Consider the following 12704-nt stretch of genomic DNA (forward strand, 5'->3'; position numbering starts at 1 on the left):
ACCACCGGCACCAGAGGCATGCCCCAGTACCAGGGGAGGGACAGAGAGAGTATGGAGAGGTGTCATGGTCCTAACCTATAACTAACTAAATTACTAGAACTACTACCCTATGAAACTATTGACAATGAAGGAACAGTGGAAACCACTAAAAGCACTTTGCTCAAGGCAAAGGGGGGAAGTTCTAACAGCCGCACGGGCGGTAAGGAGGAACCGAGGAGTGCAGGCTCGGCGGGAGCCCCTTACACCGGCGCTATGGGGGTGCTGGTGCCGAGCCTAGGCATACCACCAGGGGAAAAATCTCTGACATCTGTTCTCAGGGTGCTAAATCGGAATGGACGTGTGCAATCACTCGAAGAAGAACCAGGGACACTGTGTAGGGGTGGGAGAAGTTATGTGAGTGTACAAATAAGAGAAAAAGCAGTAGGGGGTCTGAGAAAGCTCCTTGTTTGTGACAGAGGGAGAGCAGAGCTTATTGTAGCTTACATTACAGTAAATGTCATGTGTAGCTTGCATCTTATTGATGCTCTCCAGTGAACGCTGCTACCAGCACAAGACTATGATTAATGGCTCAGCTTCTTTACCTGGTTAGTCATTTTGTTAGTCACTTTTACTATTACTTCCTTTTGCAGATCATAACCTTTGGAGTCAGATGATGCTAGATTTTTCACTTTCAATTCCAACTTGAGCTCCTGTGAAGGAAAAAAGAATGTTTCTCAAGAGAATATAACATAGCACATTAGTATCCAAGTGCGGATTTAGCTAACCTTCATGAGACTATGTCACAATATGGTGCCACAAAGGGCTAATATATTGAAGGATTACTATTAGAAGTTTTATTGGGTAGCATATCTCAAATACATTTACGGGAGACAGAAGTTAGAGAAATTCTAACAATGGATTAACTCTCAACATCTGGAAGTTTAGTTCCCCTTCCCAGGGGAACTGCGGCATCTCCAACTTTAGAAATTTATCCAGATGTTGAAGACACCTCCTCATCCTCATCACTTACTGCCACTCTGCTGTGTACTGCAGGCAGCCATTTTAGATCCTCCTTTTATAGTGTAGCACATGAGTCATTGTCACCACTAGAGAGAAATCTGGTACTAACAAAGGAGTGGGTTTTGACCTTCCAATGAGTCATCCAACTAGCTCAAGTTCCTTCCTTTTGATGAAGCTCTCCCCCCAACCTCACCGTCATAGGCCCTTAATCTTGGGTACAAACATTTGTCCCCTCTCAGATGCTAGTATTCAAATGGAAAGCCTAGTAAAATAGCTTTCCCTCACTCCTCTAATAACCAGAGGGAGGCTCCGGAGCTTCTAGGTCCCTCACTTGATGGAAGAAAAAAAAAAAAAAACATAGGCTACTCCAATGCTGAATGTAAAGCTTGCCTGCTTTGGCACTTAATCCCCCAGCGACAGTGAGATTTCACCCAGTGAAAATCATGGCCAAGCTGCCATTGGTGCTGGTCACCCCAATGATATCTACAGACAGACAGTGAATTGCTATAGATAAGGAAGGACTATTGGAGAGTGGAGAGACAACATGGTACTTTACTAAACTTGAGGAATGAACCAAGGCTCAGGCTGCTTACTTTATTCAAGTGTGCTGTGATGAAGCTTCTGAGTAGTGATGGATCAGCAGAGGCAGTGTGGAATTCTTTATATCCAGTCTAAATTTTTCCTTGCTAAATTTCATGTCATTACTCTAACCTTTACCTCCTTACACAACCTAAACAATTCTTCTCCCGTTTTGGTCTTTACACTCCTCAAATACTTGCACTTAGTTTTCTAATCCCCTCCTTAGTAATTCCTTAGCCAGGTTATACAGCACAAAACTTTATTTTCTCTAATATCCTGCATGCAAACTGTGTTCGAAAAGGCTTTACTGAGTGTACTTAATACAGTTACAAGAAAACAACTGCACAGAGAGATTGACAGAGAAAAAAAAATGTAGCTTAACTCTCTCCCCTGCATGTCAGAGAGCTAGGAAGATGGGAGAAAGAGGAAAGAACAGAACACTGGTGGGGTGAAAGTGCTAAAAAACTCGCACACTATTTGTCTGCAGTGTTCCAAAGGCTAATATATTAGTTTAAAAGAAAACTACAGTAGCTGGGGAGGAAAAGTGTATACTGCTGCTTACCTTTTTCAACTCCTCACTCATCTGATTTGCTTCTGCAACCAAAGGCATTAGCTTGATATAATCATGGAATACTGCAAGAACACTAGGATCTGGTTTGCCATCCTTATTATTGACAATTCCTTTAAGAAATGCAACATTCAATGTTAAACAGAGGAAGACAATCCATTTTCAGGAAGAGTTTAAACTAGGGTTACTTATGGATGGCAAATACTATCAGCTATATACAGGTATATGTATATATGTATGCATGCAATATTCCCCAGAAACGTTTACATATTTTAATATGTACTCAAAATTTGATATGGTATCAATGGCACGGCCATTCACCAGTCAGATGGTCCTCATGTTCTTGCTAGAGATTAGTCACAGCTAAAAAGTCTGGACCTAGGATTTAGATTTTAAACACAAGAAGTCTGGCTGTATGTTTGGATCTGGAGTTTTGGTTCAGCCCATTATGAAGATTTGCAAAATTTGGCTATGGAGTTGGGTACATTTTTCCAGCTTCCCTAAATTTTATAGGTGTTACTGTTCAGAAATATTTTTGGTTTATTATCTGTTGGAGAGAGGCAGTGATAGTAGTATTAATATACTTATCTCCCAAATAATTTTACAACTGTATGGAATCACTACACTTTTCTCTGGAAAGGAGCCACCTCACATGTGAAACATAGCAGCTGTTCAATAACAGACAGCAACCTGACAACAGTTTAGCACATGGAGTCATGTACACCAGTGTATTTGACTGAAACTACAGGGAGCCATTTCTTTAAGAATGGTAAATTCCTACATTTACAAGTGCTTCTCAGGATTTCTCTGTTCTAATATCCACAAACCAAACATTTTACCTTTGGGACTGAACAAGAAAAAGTGTTAAGTAAAAAAAAAAAAAAAAAGTACGAAAATTTCATTTTAAGGAAAGACCTTTTGCAGTGTGATCTCCTAGATGCACTGCGAGACAAATGTAATTATATAAGAAAGTGGGAGCAAGAAGAGGAAGAGTAAATTTTAGATGAGCAGTGGGAGCTATTTGGAGAAGACCAGGGAATAATTCCATTTCGGTAACAATATAAGAAAGTTACTATCAAGTTTTGTACCAGTGGTACCCGACTCAGTAAGAATTGAAACAGTTTATCAAAACTAAGTGCAGCTGATTGCTGGAGGAGTAGTGGAGCAAGGGGAAAGGTAGAGCACTTCTGGTGCTCCTGCCCAGACAAAGCCTTCTGGAAGAGAGCTATAGAAGAACACACATCATGGATTGCTCACTTGACAATCTTGACCTCTCAGCAAGCAATCTTGTGTGGACTTCTAGTCTGGGGTGTTTATGTTATTAAAAATAAACTGATCTAATTTCTTATGCCATGTCTGCACTGCAGCTGTGCTGATGTAGCATAGTTGATTCCTACATCGAAGGAAGGGGTTTTTCCATGTAGGACTCCACCTCCACCAGGTGGTCGCTAGGTCAACAGAACTCTAGTCTATAGTGAGTGCGAGGTCAACCTAACTATAACCTATAGGGTGTGAAATTTTTCACAGCCCTGAGTGACATAAGCTAGGTCGACCTAAGTTTTAGGTGTAGACCAGGCCTTAGAAGCTGGTGATTGCTGCTTACAGGAAAAGTTTGATTTTTTTTTTTTTAAATACATACTTCAATTACTTTTGAGATAACAAGGGAAATCCTGGTGAATAATACATTGACGTATGCTTGAAATGAGATAATTTTGGGAGACATGACAGGAAACCAATTAACTTATTCTGAGAGACTATGCAAAAACTCAGAACATTTTTTGTTTATTCACAACAGTACAGTATAAACTCCCAAATATACACTAATGCTATAGGTGTTAGGTTTTAAAAACATGTACATGGGTACTGGAGACAAAACATGCTTAATAAATATTGTTTTAATGAATGAATTAGTTTTCTCTGTGTATTGGAATAACTTTTAAAAATCTAAAATGTAAAACATTTACAAAATAGAAGAATTTGGGTAGGTAAAATGTGATTGGTCGGGTCTCATCTTTCCCTTGAGGCACTGTGCAGCATCAGCCCACATTAAGTATTACAGTCTAGCTGCAAAAAGGAAAGGTAGATTTAGAAGTACTCTTATCACACCCCCAGTCACCTCACAGAACTATGTTAGCTCAGTACACAAGCAGTAATGCTTACCAAGTTTATCTACACTGAAGCCCTCTGCTGCCGCCAGCTCTGACTGAAAGAAATCATAATCATATCTGATCAAGTCCTCATTGGTGCGTTCTGCAGGAAATCCAACATAAAGGTAAGCACTGTTTGATCCCAAAATAACACGATCCTGAAGATTAAAGTACATGGTGCTGGTTAAACTCAAGGATGTGATGTTTCTCACTTAAAGTGCTCTCTTTTTAGCACTTTATCTGTTTGCTATCTGCAAACTGATATGCAGAAATCTGCTATCCCATAAGGAAGGTGAAGGGACTGAAGAAATGTGCATAATTATGTAGTGTTATTTTGACAAATAAAATTTGCAGAATTTAGCAGAACTTTAAAATATTGTGTGCAGAATTTTTAATTTTTTGGCGCAGAATGCCCCCAGGAGTCAGACATGCAACATTAAACAATAGTGGTGTAACATTCAGGTCTGTACTAAACATACTAAGGCTAAAGATATTCTTTTAACTTAAGCTTCAATAGTAAATGAAGGCTACTTACCTATAACTAGAGTTCAAGATGGGCTTTGCATCGTTACTTATGGTACTGTGCTGCCTTGCGGTAGAACCCTCTTCTAGCAGTGTCAGCTTGAGCACTTTCATGCCCCAGCTCTTCCCCTCAGTGTCCCAATGCACTGAGGGTGAGACTATACAGGGGTAGAGCATGCTCTCCACCTCAGTTCCTTCCACTGCAAAGCCAGATACACAATCACAGGGACTCTGACAGAGAGGGGAAGGAGGGTGGGAAGTGAATATCCAGAGTCATTTTGAAGAACTCTGGTTACAGGTAAGTAACTTTCATTTCTTCTTTGAGTGGTTCTGCATATTTCTAGGCAGTCATCTCCCATTTTGTATTCGTGCAAGTGATTATTCCATCCCAAGGGTAGTACTTTGCATTTGTCCTTACTGAATTTCATCCTATTTAATTCAGACCATTTCTCCAGTTTGTCAAGGTCATTTTGAATTCTAATCCTGTCCTCCAAAGCACTTGCAACCCTCTCCCATCTTAGTATCATCCACAAACGTTATCAGTATACTCTCTATGCCATTATCCAAATCATTTATGAAGATATTGAATAGAACTTGGCCCAGGACAGATCCCTGTGGGACCCTACTCAATATGTCCTTCCAGCCTGACTGTGAACCACTGATAACTACTCGGAGTATGGTTTTCCAACCAGTTGTGCACCACCCTTACAGTAAGTTCATTTAGGCCAGTGGCTCTCAACCTATTTATCACTGTGGGCCACATATGTGTTACCTGGACCACAGGTTGAGAACCAGAGCACTCTCCCCACAGGCTTCCCCCCACAAACCCCTATGCCCAGCACCTCCCACCCAGAGACCCCTACACGAAGTGGGGCCAGGAGTGGAGCCCTGTGCAGGGGGGCCCGGCAGCAGGGACCCTGGACCCTGATGTGCAGGGCCCAGTGGCAGCCCCGCCACTGGACCCGCCAGCCCCCGCCACACGGGGCCGGCAGCTCCGGACCCCACAGCTCCGGATCGTGCTGAACCCCACCTCCTGGATCTGGCAGCCCCAGACCCCGCTGAACCCCACCACCCAGGGCCGGCTGGTGATCCCAACCTCACAGTGCCGCGCCCTGCCTGGACAGGCAGCCCGGACCCTGCGGTGCTGAGCGGTCAGGCAGCCAGTAACCTGGATCTGCGTGGCCTGTGGCCTTTAGCACACAGCTGTGGCCCTGCTGTGTGCTAATTGGGCTGCATGCGGCCCGCGGGTTGAGAACTGCTGATTTAGGCTATATTTCTCTAGCTTGTTTAGGAGGTCAGGAGAGAGAATATCAAAACTCTTACTAGAGTCAAGATATATTCTATTGCTTCCCTCCATCCACAAGGCTTGTTGCCCTGTCAAAGAAGGATATCAGGTTAGTTTGACACGGTTTGTTTTTGACAAACCGATGAGGACTGAACACGATTGCTCAAGTGCAGACAGAGTTACAGTCAGATCATCCACACTGTCAGGTGAAGGGTCTGCAGGCCCTGGTGAAAGATGCTGCCCCGCTCCAGGGACAGAAGATCTGGAGACAGAAAGAGGCGTGTGAAGACTCCACCAGACAGCTGAAGGAGATCTGTGAACCATGGTTAACAAGGCCAAGCTCGGGCAATGGGCATCATCCTTGCTCTGTCCTTACGTATTTTCCTTATCCCCTTTTGTATCAAAGGAAAAGGCGTACATTAAAACCTGCCCTCACTGTAGTAGGAAAGTATTTGACAGAGACAAACTGTGCCTGCTTGCTCTGCAACAGAAATAGGACATTTTCTGTTGAACCGTGTCACAAACGGGTCCATGATTGGTTGATCCCATCTGGAAAGAATGGTCTGAACCAGCTGATCCTTCAGGGATCATTCATGCATCTGGGAGCTGCTTCTGCTGCGACAATCTGCAACTACATTATTCCAGTACACTGATATACAACATTCCCCTTCAACTGTTGAGTGATTCAGATGCCCCCTCAACCATTGATTGGCACTTCCAAAGTCATTGTCCAGGATGGACCCAGAGCGCTGAACTACACACCCATGAGCATGTTCATCCTACTTGACCACCCATCTAGAGGCTATGATGTTCTGAGGCCTGGTGCTCAACAGCTGAAGACTGTCCCAACTTGGACTATAGACCTGGGACAAACGGAGTCACATATGTTGTGGCTGCCATAAACCCCATGAGACCCAGGAATAACCTTACTCTCTGTGTGGGGCAACTTTGAATCTTTAATAGGCATTGCTTCATTCTGAGAAACCTGTCTTCTCGCAGCCCCAGCTGCCATAATGACAGAACTCTCTGGAACCAAGGAGGTAGCTGGACAGGAACAGAAGCTGGATCAGGAAACAACAACAGGTCTGAAGGTTCAAACATCATCAGATCTGAAGATACACATGGACTCATCTCCTTCATTACTGAAACTGTAGGTGGAACAGGTCTCCTGTAAGGATCCATAGCGGCCCTAGCCAAATTAGACAGGTCCAAAAGTTCTGATGCATGGGAACTGGTACTGTTAACATTGGCCGTCTTGCTCCTATGCTTCTTTTTCGTCAGTACTGTAGCTGGGCTTGACTGAGGGAGCGGCAGAAACAGAGTCTGGCCCTCATAGGGGCTGCAGCTTCATGGACCCCTGCAGTAAGCTAGAACCTGGAGGCCACTGGGGCTGAGGCTGACTTTTTAGACCTTGGAACAGACGACTGAATGGGTCCATAAGGTCTAGCCCCAAGGGCTTCCTTCAGCAGAAGGAGCTGCAGACAAGTCTCCCTGTCCTTGTGGGTTCTAGAGGTAAAGGTCTCGCAGATGGCCCAGACACTTCAGATAGTGCACATGGTCGTATGATACTGAGAAGACAGCTGGGCAGGAAGCATACCTCTTAAAGCCTGGCTTCTTTTGCTTCTTCAGTTCCTCCATATCCTGGAACTGGGGAAATAACCTAACTACTTGCTGACTAACTACAGTAGAACCTCAGAGTTACGAACACCAGAATTACAAACTGATCAGTCAACCACACACCTCTCATTTGGAACTGGAAGCACATAATCAGGCAGCAGCAGAGACAAAAGGAAAAGCAGATATTGTACAGTACTGTGTTAAAGGTAAACTGATAAAAAAAATAAAGGGAAAGTTTTAAAAAATATTTGACAAGACAAGGAAAGATTTTGTGCTTGTTTTGTTTAAATTAAGATGGTTAAAAAGCAGCATTTTTCTTCTACTTAGTAAAGTTTCAAAGCTGAATTAAGTCAATGTTCACTTGTAAACTTTTGAAAGAACCATAACATCTTGCTCAGAGTTATGAACATTTCAGAGTTACGAACAACCTCCATTCCCAAGGTGTTTGTAACTCTGAGGTTCTAGTATATATAAACCAATACTAACTAGAAGAAAACAGGACCCCGGCGTTGAAGAGACAGGAAGGGTTCACATCTGTTCTGGCATGCAGTTGGGAAGGACCCGAGGTGGAGAGGGTGGTCCACCCCACATAGCCTCACCCTCCGTGTGTCAGGTCACTGAGGGGAGGGGGTGGAGTGTGAGAGCACTCTAGCTCAGGGGTTCTCAACCTTTTTCTTTCTGAGCCCCCCCCCAACATGCTATTAAAACTCCATGGCCCACCTGTGCCACAGTAACTAGTTTTCTGCACAGAAAAGCTAGGGCTGGTGTTAGGGCAGGGCAATTGCCTGGGGTCCCATGCCACAGGGGCCCCCACAAAGCTACATTTTTCAGGCTTGGGCTTCAGCCCCAGGTGGCAGGGCTCAGGGCCCCGGACTTCAGCCCCATGCGGTGGTGCTTCGGCTTTCTGCCCTGGGCCCCAGCTAGTCTAACACTGGCCATGCTTGGAGGACCCTCTGAAACCTACTCGCGGCCGGCCAGGGAGCCCTGGATCCCTGGTTGAGAACCACTGCTCTAGTGGACACTGCTTGAAGAGGGTTCTACTGCAAAGTACCACAAGGTGGCGCGGTACCCATGAGTAGGAATATGCAGAGCCACTCAAAGAAGAGCTATGTATTTTTAAAAGAGGCAGGTACTCATTTAAAATGTATTGTCCCTAGAATACCTCAAGTCCCAATCCTACAAGTAATCTTTACTCAACATGAAAGTCACTAGTGCTATATTCCGGACAGAGATTAGTCAGGCAAGTAAGGATTACAGGAATTGGCTCTTGTTTTCTCTATAATACCTTCTTTTTAAAAACACATGGTTACTCCTGTTTAAGTTAACCTATTTATTAAAAGTTACAGTAATTATCTATAATGGTATCTCTACTTACAGAAATGATTTCTGGTTAGAATTTGTAAGAATCTTTCTGATCTGCAATCCCCATTTCTGATTCTTTCCTTCTCCAGGAAAACTTACCAGATGCTGCAGTTTAGTGTTCATAGTGATGGGTACACCATTGACAACAACTTTGCACTTTTGCCGCGGCGTTATGGTAACTTTGCCCTCAGTATTTGTGAATGTAGCATGCTTGTCCAAGATGCTGAAAAATAAAATACTTTTTGCAATTCATGGATCTCTTAAGAATCAGACTAAAAGTAAACATTTCCCATCTCAAAATCCTGAAAAAATATTTATTCTAATTTTGAAGATAATAAACTTTTACTTGTATTCCAGTAGCCCCTACAATGTGCTAGGCTAGGCACTGTCCACATCATCCAACCTGAGAGAAACTGCCTCTCCTCCCCAGGACATATACCACACTTGAGATCAACAGAGGCACCAAAGCTGAAGCTCCCTTGGAATAGAACAGAAGAATGCTGGCAGGGCATTCTGGGAGGGCCCCATGACTTTGGGATTCAACTCCCTTAACTTGGTCCAAAATAACCCAGATTTGTAGACCTTCAAGGCATGCTGCAAAGCCTATTACTGTTGAGCAGGCATTTGGCAAGGGCTGAAGTGGCTGGCGGTGGGGTTTCTTTGGGGAATTTGGGTGAGGAGATATTGATTCGGTTTGTGATGTGATTTGCTACTGGGTGGCTATCTGTATAGGGGAGAACGTGCTGCTGTTGTAGATCTGTAATGATGTTTGTTGTGCGTTTTTATCTGATGGCAAGGACACCTAGAATCTGGGATAGGCCTTACTGTGTATCTATTTAAATCCAAATAAATAAATACCCTGAAGAACTCACGACTTAAGGTCCTGTGTAACATGTCACACAGTTGCTAAAATAAGTTCAACTCTATTAGCATTAGCAATGGTAGAAGTATAATGTAGATGTGCTGTTGGCATTTTACATGCTGCCTCATCAAAACCTGTTCAGATCAGGTCTAGTGGACTCTTTTTTTTTTTTTTTTTTTTTTATATATAAACACAGTTTGTCTCACTCTCATGGTTTGTCCTGTGTTTTGTGAGCTGCACTGTCTCAAAAGCATGCAGCTACCTTGGTGGGTTATGATGCAGTCACTGAGGTAGCTGGTTTTGGATCGGTTGATGGCCTTGAAAACATGAGCTCTGTGTGGCTCAAAAGCTTGTCTCTCTCACCAACAGAAGTCGGTCCAATAAAAGACATTACCTCATGCACCTTGTCTCTCTAGCTCATTAGGACTAAAGTCCCCAAATTAAGAATAAATCAGTATTTTTAAAGTTGTTGTGTAAGTTTTTAGCTTTATGACAATATAATAGCTGAACTTTGAATTAAATATTGCAATTTAACTTAACACTTGTTACGGTTTTGAAAAGAGCCTATTTTTCCTCCTCTCTTCATAAAAAAGGTTCATGTTACAACAGACAAGTTCTCACAGCTCATATATATGCAATATAATATACATTTCTCTGGTTAAAAAAAAAGACACAGACTATTGTGTCTTGTCTCTTACTAATTTATGTATACTTACCCTAAACCTTTAAGGGTTATTGCATTTGAGGCTGACTGACCAACATCACATGAACCTGAAAGAATTAAATTTTTTTGGCATAAGTGATGTGCTCTGGGTAACAACAGTTACACTCACTGCTTAAAATAATTGCATTTGCATTTCAACTTTTTTGTGAATCTGATGAGTTGTGCTTGACTGAGACACCTGTCATGTTACTGCTATTATCTGAATATTAAATATATATTTAATGCTTTTAACGTATTCTGGGTCCTGATTTATATAAAAGGTTCCACACTTGGCTTCTGATTTTGTGCCCACAAATAATTATGGAGGCATTTTATAGCATTTAGAAATTGAGCTATTCCTGACGCTGAGGATATTTAGTCTTGTGGACTAAATGCCATGTGCACAACAACCTAACTGGTCTGTGAGCTGCCTAATCCTCATTAGTTGAGCCAGCCCTCCAAACTGCAGCTCCTTGCAGTCATGAAAAGAAAATGTTGCCAGCGGAAGAAGCAGTGTTTATTAGGCAAAGGAAAAGAACCTGCTGGAGTCAGGTGACAAATGATGGAAACGATCAGATATCAATAAATTAACTTGCGAAGTGACAAGGGCATATTTCCAGCTATCAGTAACTGACACCTAGCAAGTCTGATATGATTACTTTCACAGGTTAGGTTTCTATTGTATTTTAATACCCTAAAACATTCCTCTAATTTGAATCCTTTTATGTGAGCTTTGCCACATTAACAAACAAAAGGAGCACGTTTGACATTAGAAAAGAACTGCTTAGACAAGGTTAGACCCTGAAAAACCACGACAATTTCATTACATGTATGTGTGGCTGAGCAACGTGATACTTAAGAGCATAAATTAGCACAACAGCATTCGGTTATGATGAATTGTAAGGTACAGAAAGAAGCATCCCTACGAGCTATGTAAATTCGTGCAGCATTTAATACTAGAATATGAAGCAAATAAAATAGAGTACCGTCCTGAATGAAGTGCTTGAGAACCCCGGAGAGTTGAGGGTCTTCATTGATATTCAAGAGATATGGGAATGTCTCCACCATCCGTCTCTCCTGATAAAGAGTTCAGATTCACATTATTTTAGTGACATATGTTGGAAAGCGCCAAATGACAGCTGATAATATACATGGAGGATTACTTTTTTCCCCTCTGTTGTTAAGGAGATCATAAACACGGGCTGTTCGAGGACATCCTGAAAAATATCTGAATACCAAACATTCACAACTCTAAACAATAGATAATAAATCATCACACAAACATTTCCCAAAACACAATCAGTTTTTCAAAAAATGCCCAGATACGACAAAGGTGAAACTATAAAAGTGGGTGGAAAAATGATTAGTTTGATTAATGATTCAATTACAATTCATGTTGTTTAGGTTATTACTAGTCTCACTTCAGCTTTAATGAGTTTAGAAGGTGCAGACAGTTGTTTTTACACATTATTCTCATGGATTATGTTAGCTCACGCTCTCTTATTGGTGCTGTTTTAGATCATGAAATAAAATATAGGATCAAAATGAGGGCACCCTTTTGGAATTTCCCCTTGGCCAGGGCCGGCTCCAAGTTTTTGCCACCCCAAGCAAAAAAATTTTCCCGTGTCCCCCCCGGCCCCGCCCCAACTCCGCTCCTTCCCCAAATCCATGGCCCCGCCTCCTCCCCCAGGCGTACCGCATTTCCCCTCCTGGGTAGGGAGGGGGGAAGAAGCGGAGCGGCAGCGCGCTCGGGGGAAGAGGCGGAGGTGAGCTGGGGGGGTGCGGTTCCTCTGCCCCTCCCCCCCAGAGTTACTTCCTGAGGCCCTCCCCGCGCCCCCCACTGCCGCAGCTCACCTCCGCTCCGCCTGCTCCCCTGAGCACGCCGCTGCCGCTCCGCTTCTCCCTCCCAGGCTTGCCACAAAACAGCTGATCCGCGCGGCAAGCCTGGGAGCAGGGCCGGCTCCAGGCACCAGCCGAGCAAGCTGGTGCTTGGGGCGGCAGCTTGTAGGAGGCGGCATTCCGCCCAATCCTAGGGCAGCACAGCCGCTTTTTTTGTTTGT

The 12704-nt window shown here is 43.3% G+C and overlaps 1 protein-coding gene across 1 annotated transcript in view; it reads right to left on the bottom strand.

Moving 5' to 3' along the window:
* Positions 1–12704, bottom strand: part of LOC135876272 (kinesin-like protein KIF28) — a 56529-nt gene that overhangs the window by 23827 nt on the left and 19998 nt on the right. The window contains exons 11-16 of the mRNA XM_065401467.1: positions 11631–11721; positions 10658–10712; positions 9179–9302; positions 4307–4451; positions 2141–2259; positions 582–689 (exon numbers count right to left, since the gene is read on the bottom strand). Of these exons, the coding sequence (XP_065257539.1) occupies positions 582–689; positions 2141–2259; positions 4307–4451; positions 9179–9302; positions 10658–10712; positions 11631–11721 (642 nt within the window). The remainder of the gene's footprint in view (positions 1–581; positions 690–2140; positions 2260–4306; positions 4452–9178; positions 9303–10657; positions 10713–11630; positions 11722–12704) is intronic.

This window comes from Emys orbicularis, chromosome 3, assembly GCF_028017835.1.
Source record: "Emys orbicularis isolate rEmyOrb1 chromosome 3, rEmyOrb1.hap1, whole genome shotgun sequence".
Classification (NCBI taxonomy): domain Eukaryota; kingdom Metazoa; phylum Chordata; order Testudines; family Emydidae; genus Emys; species Emys orbicularis.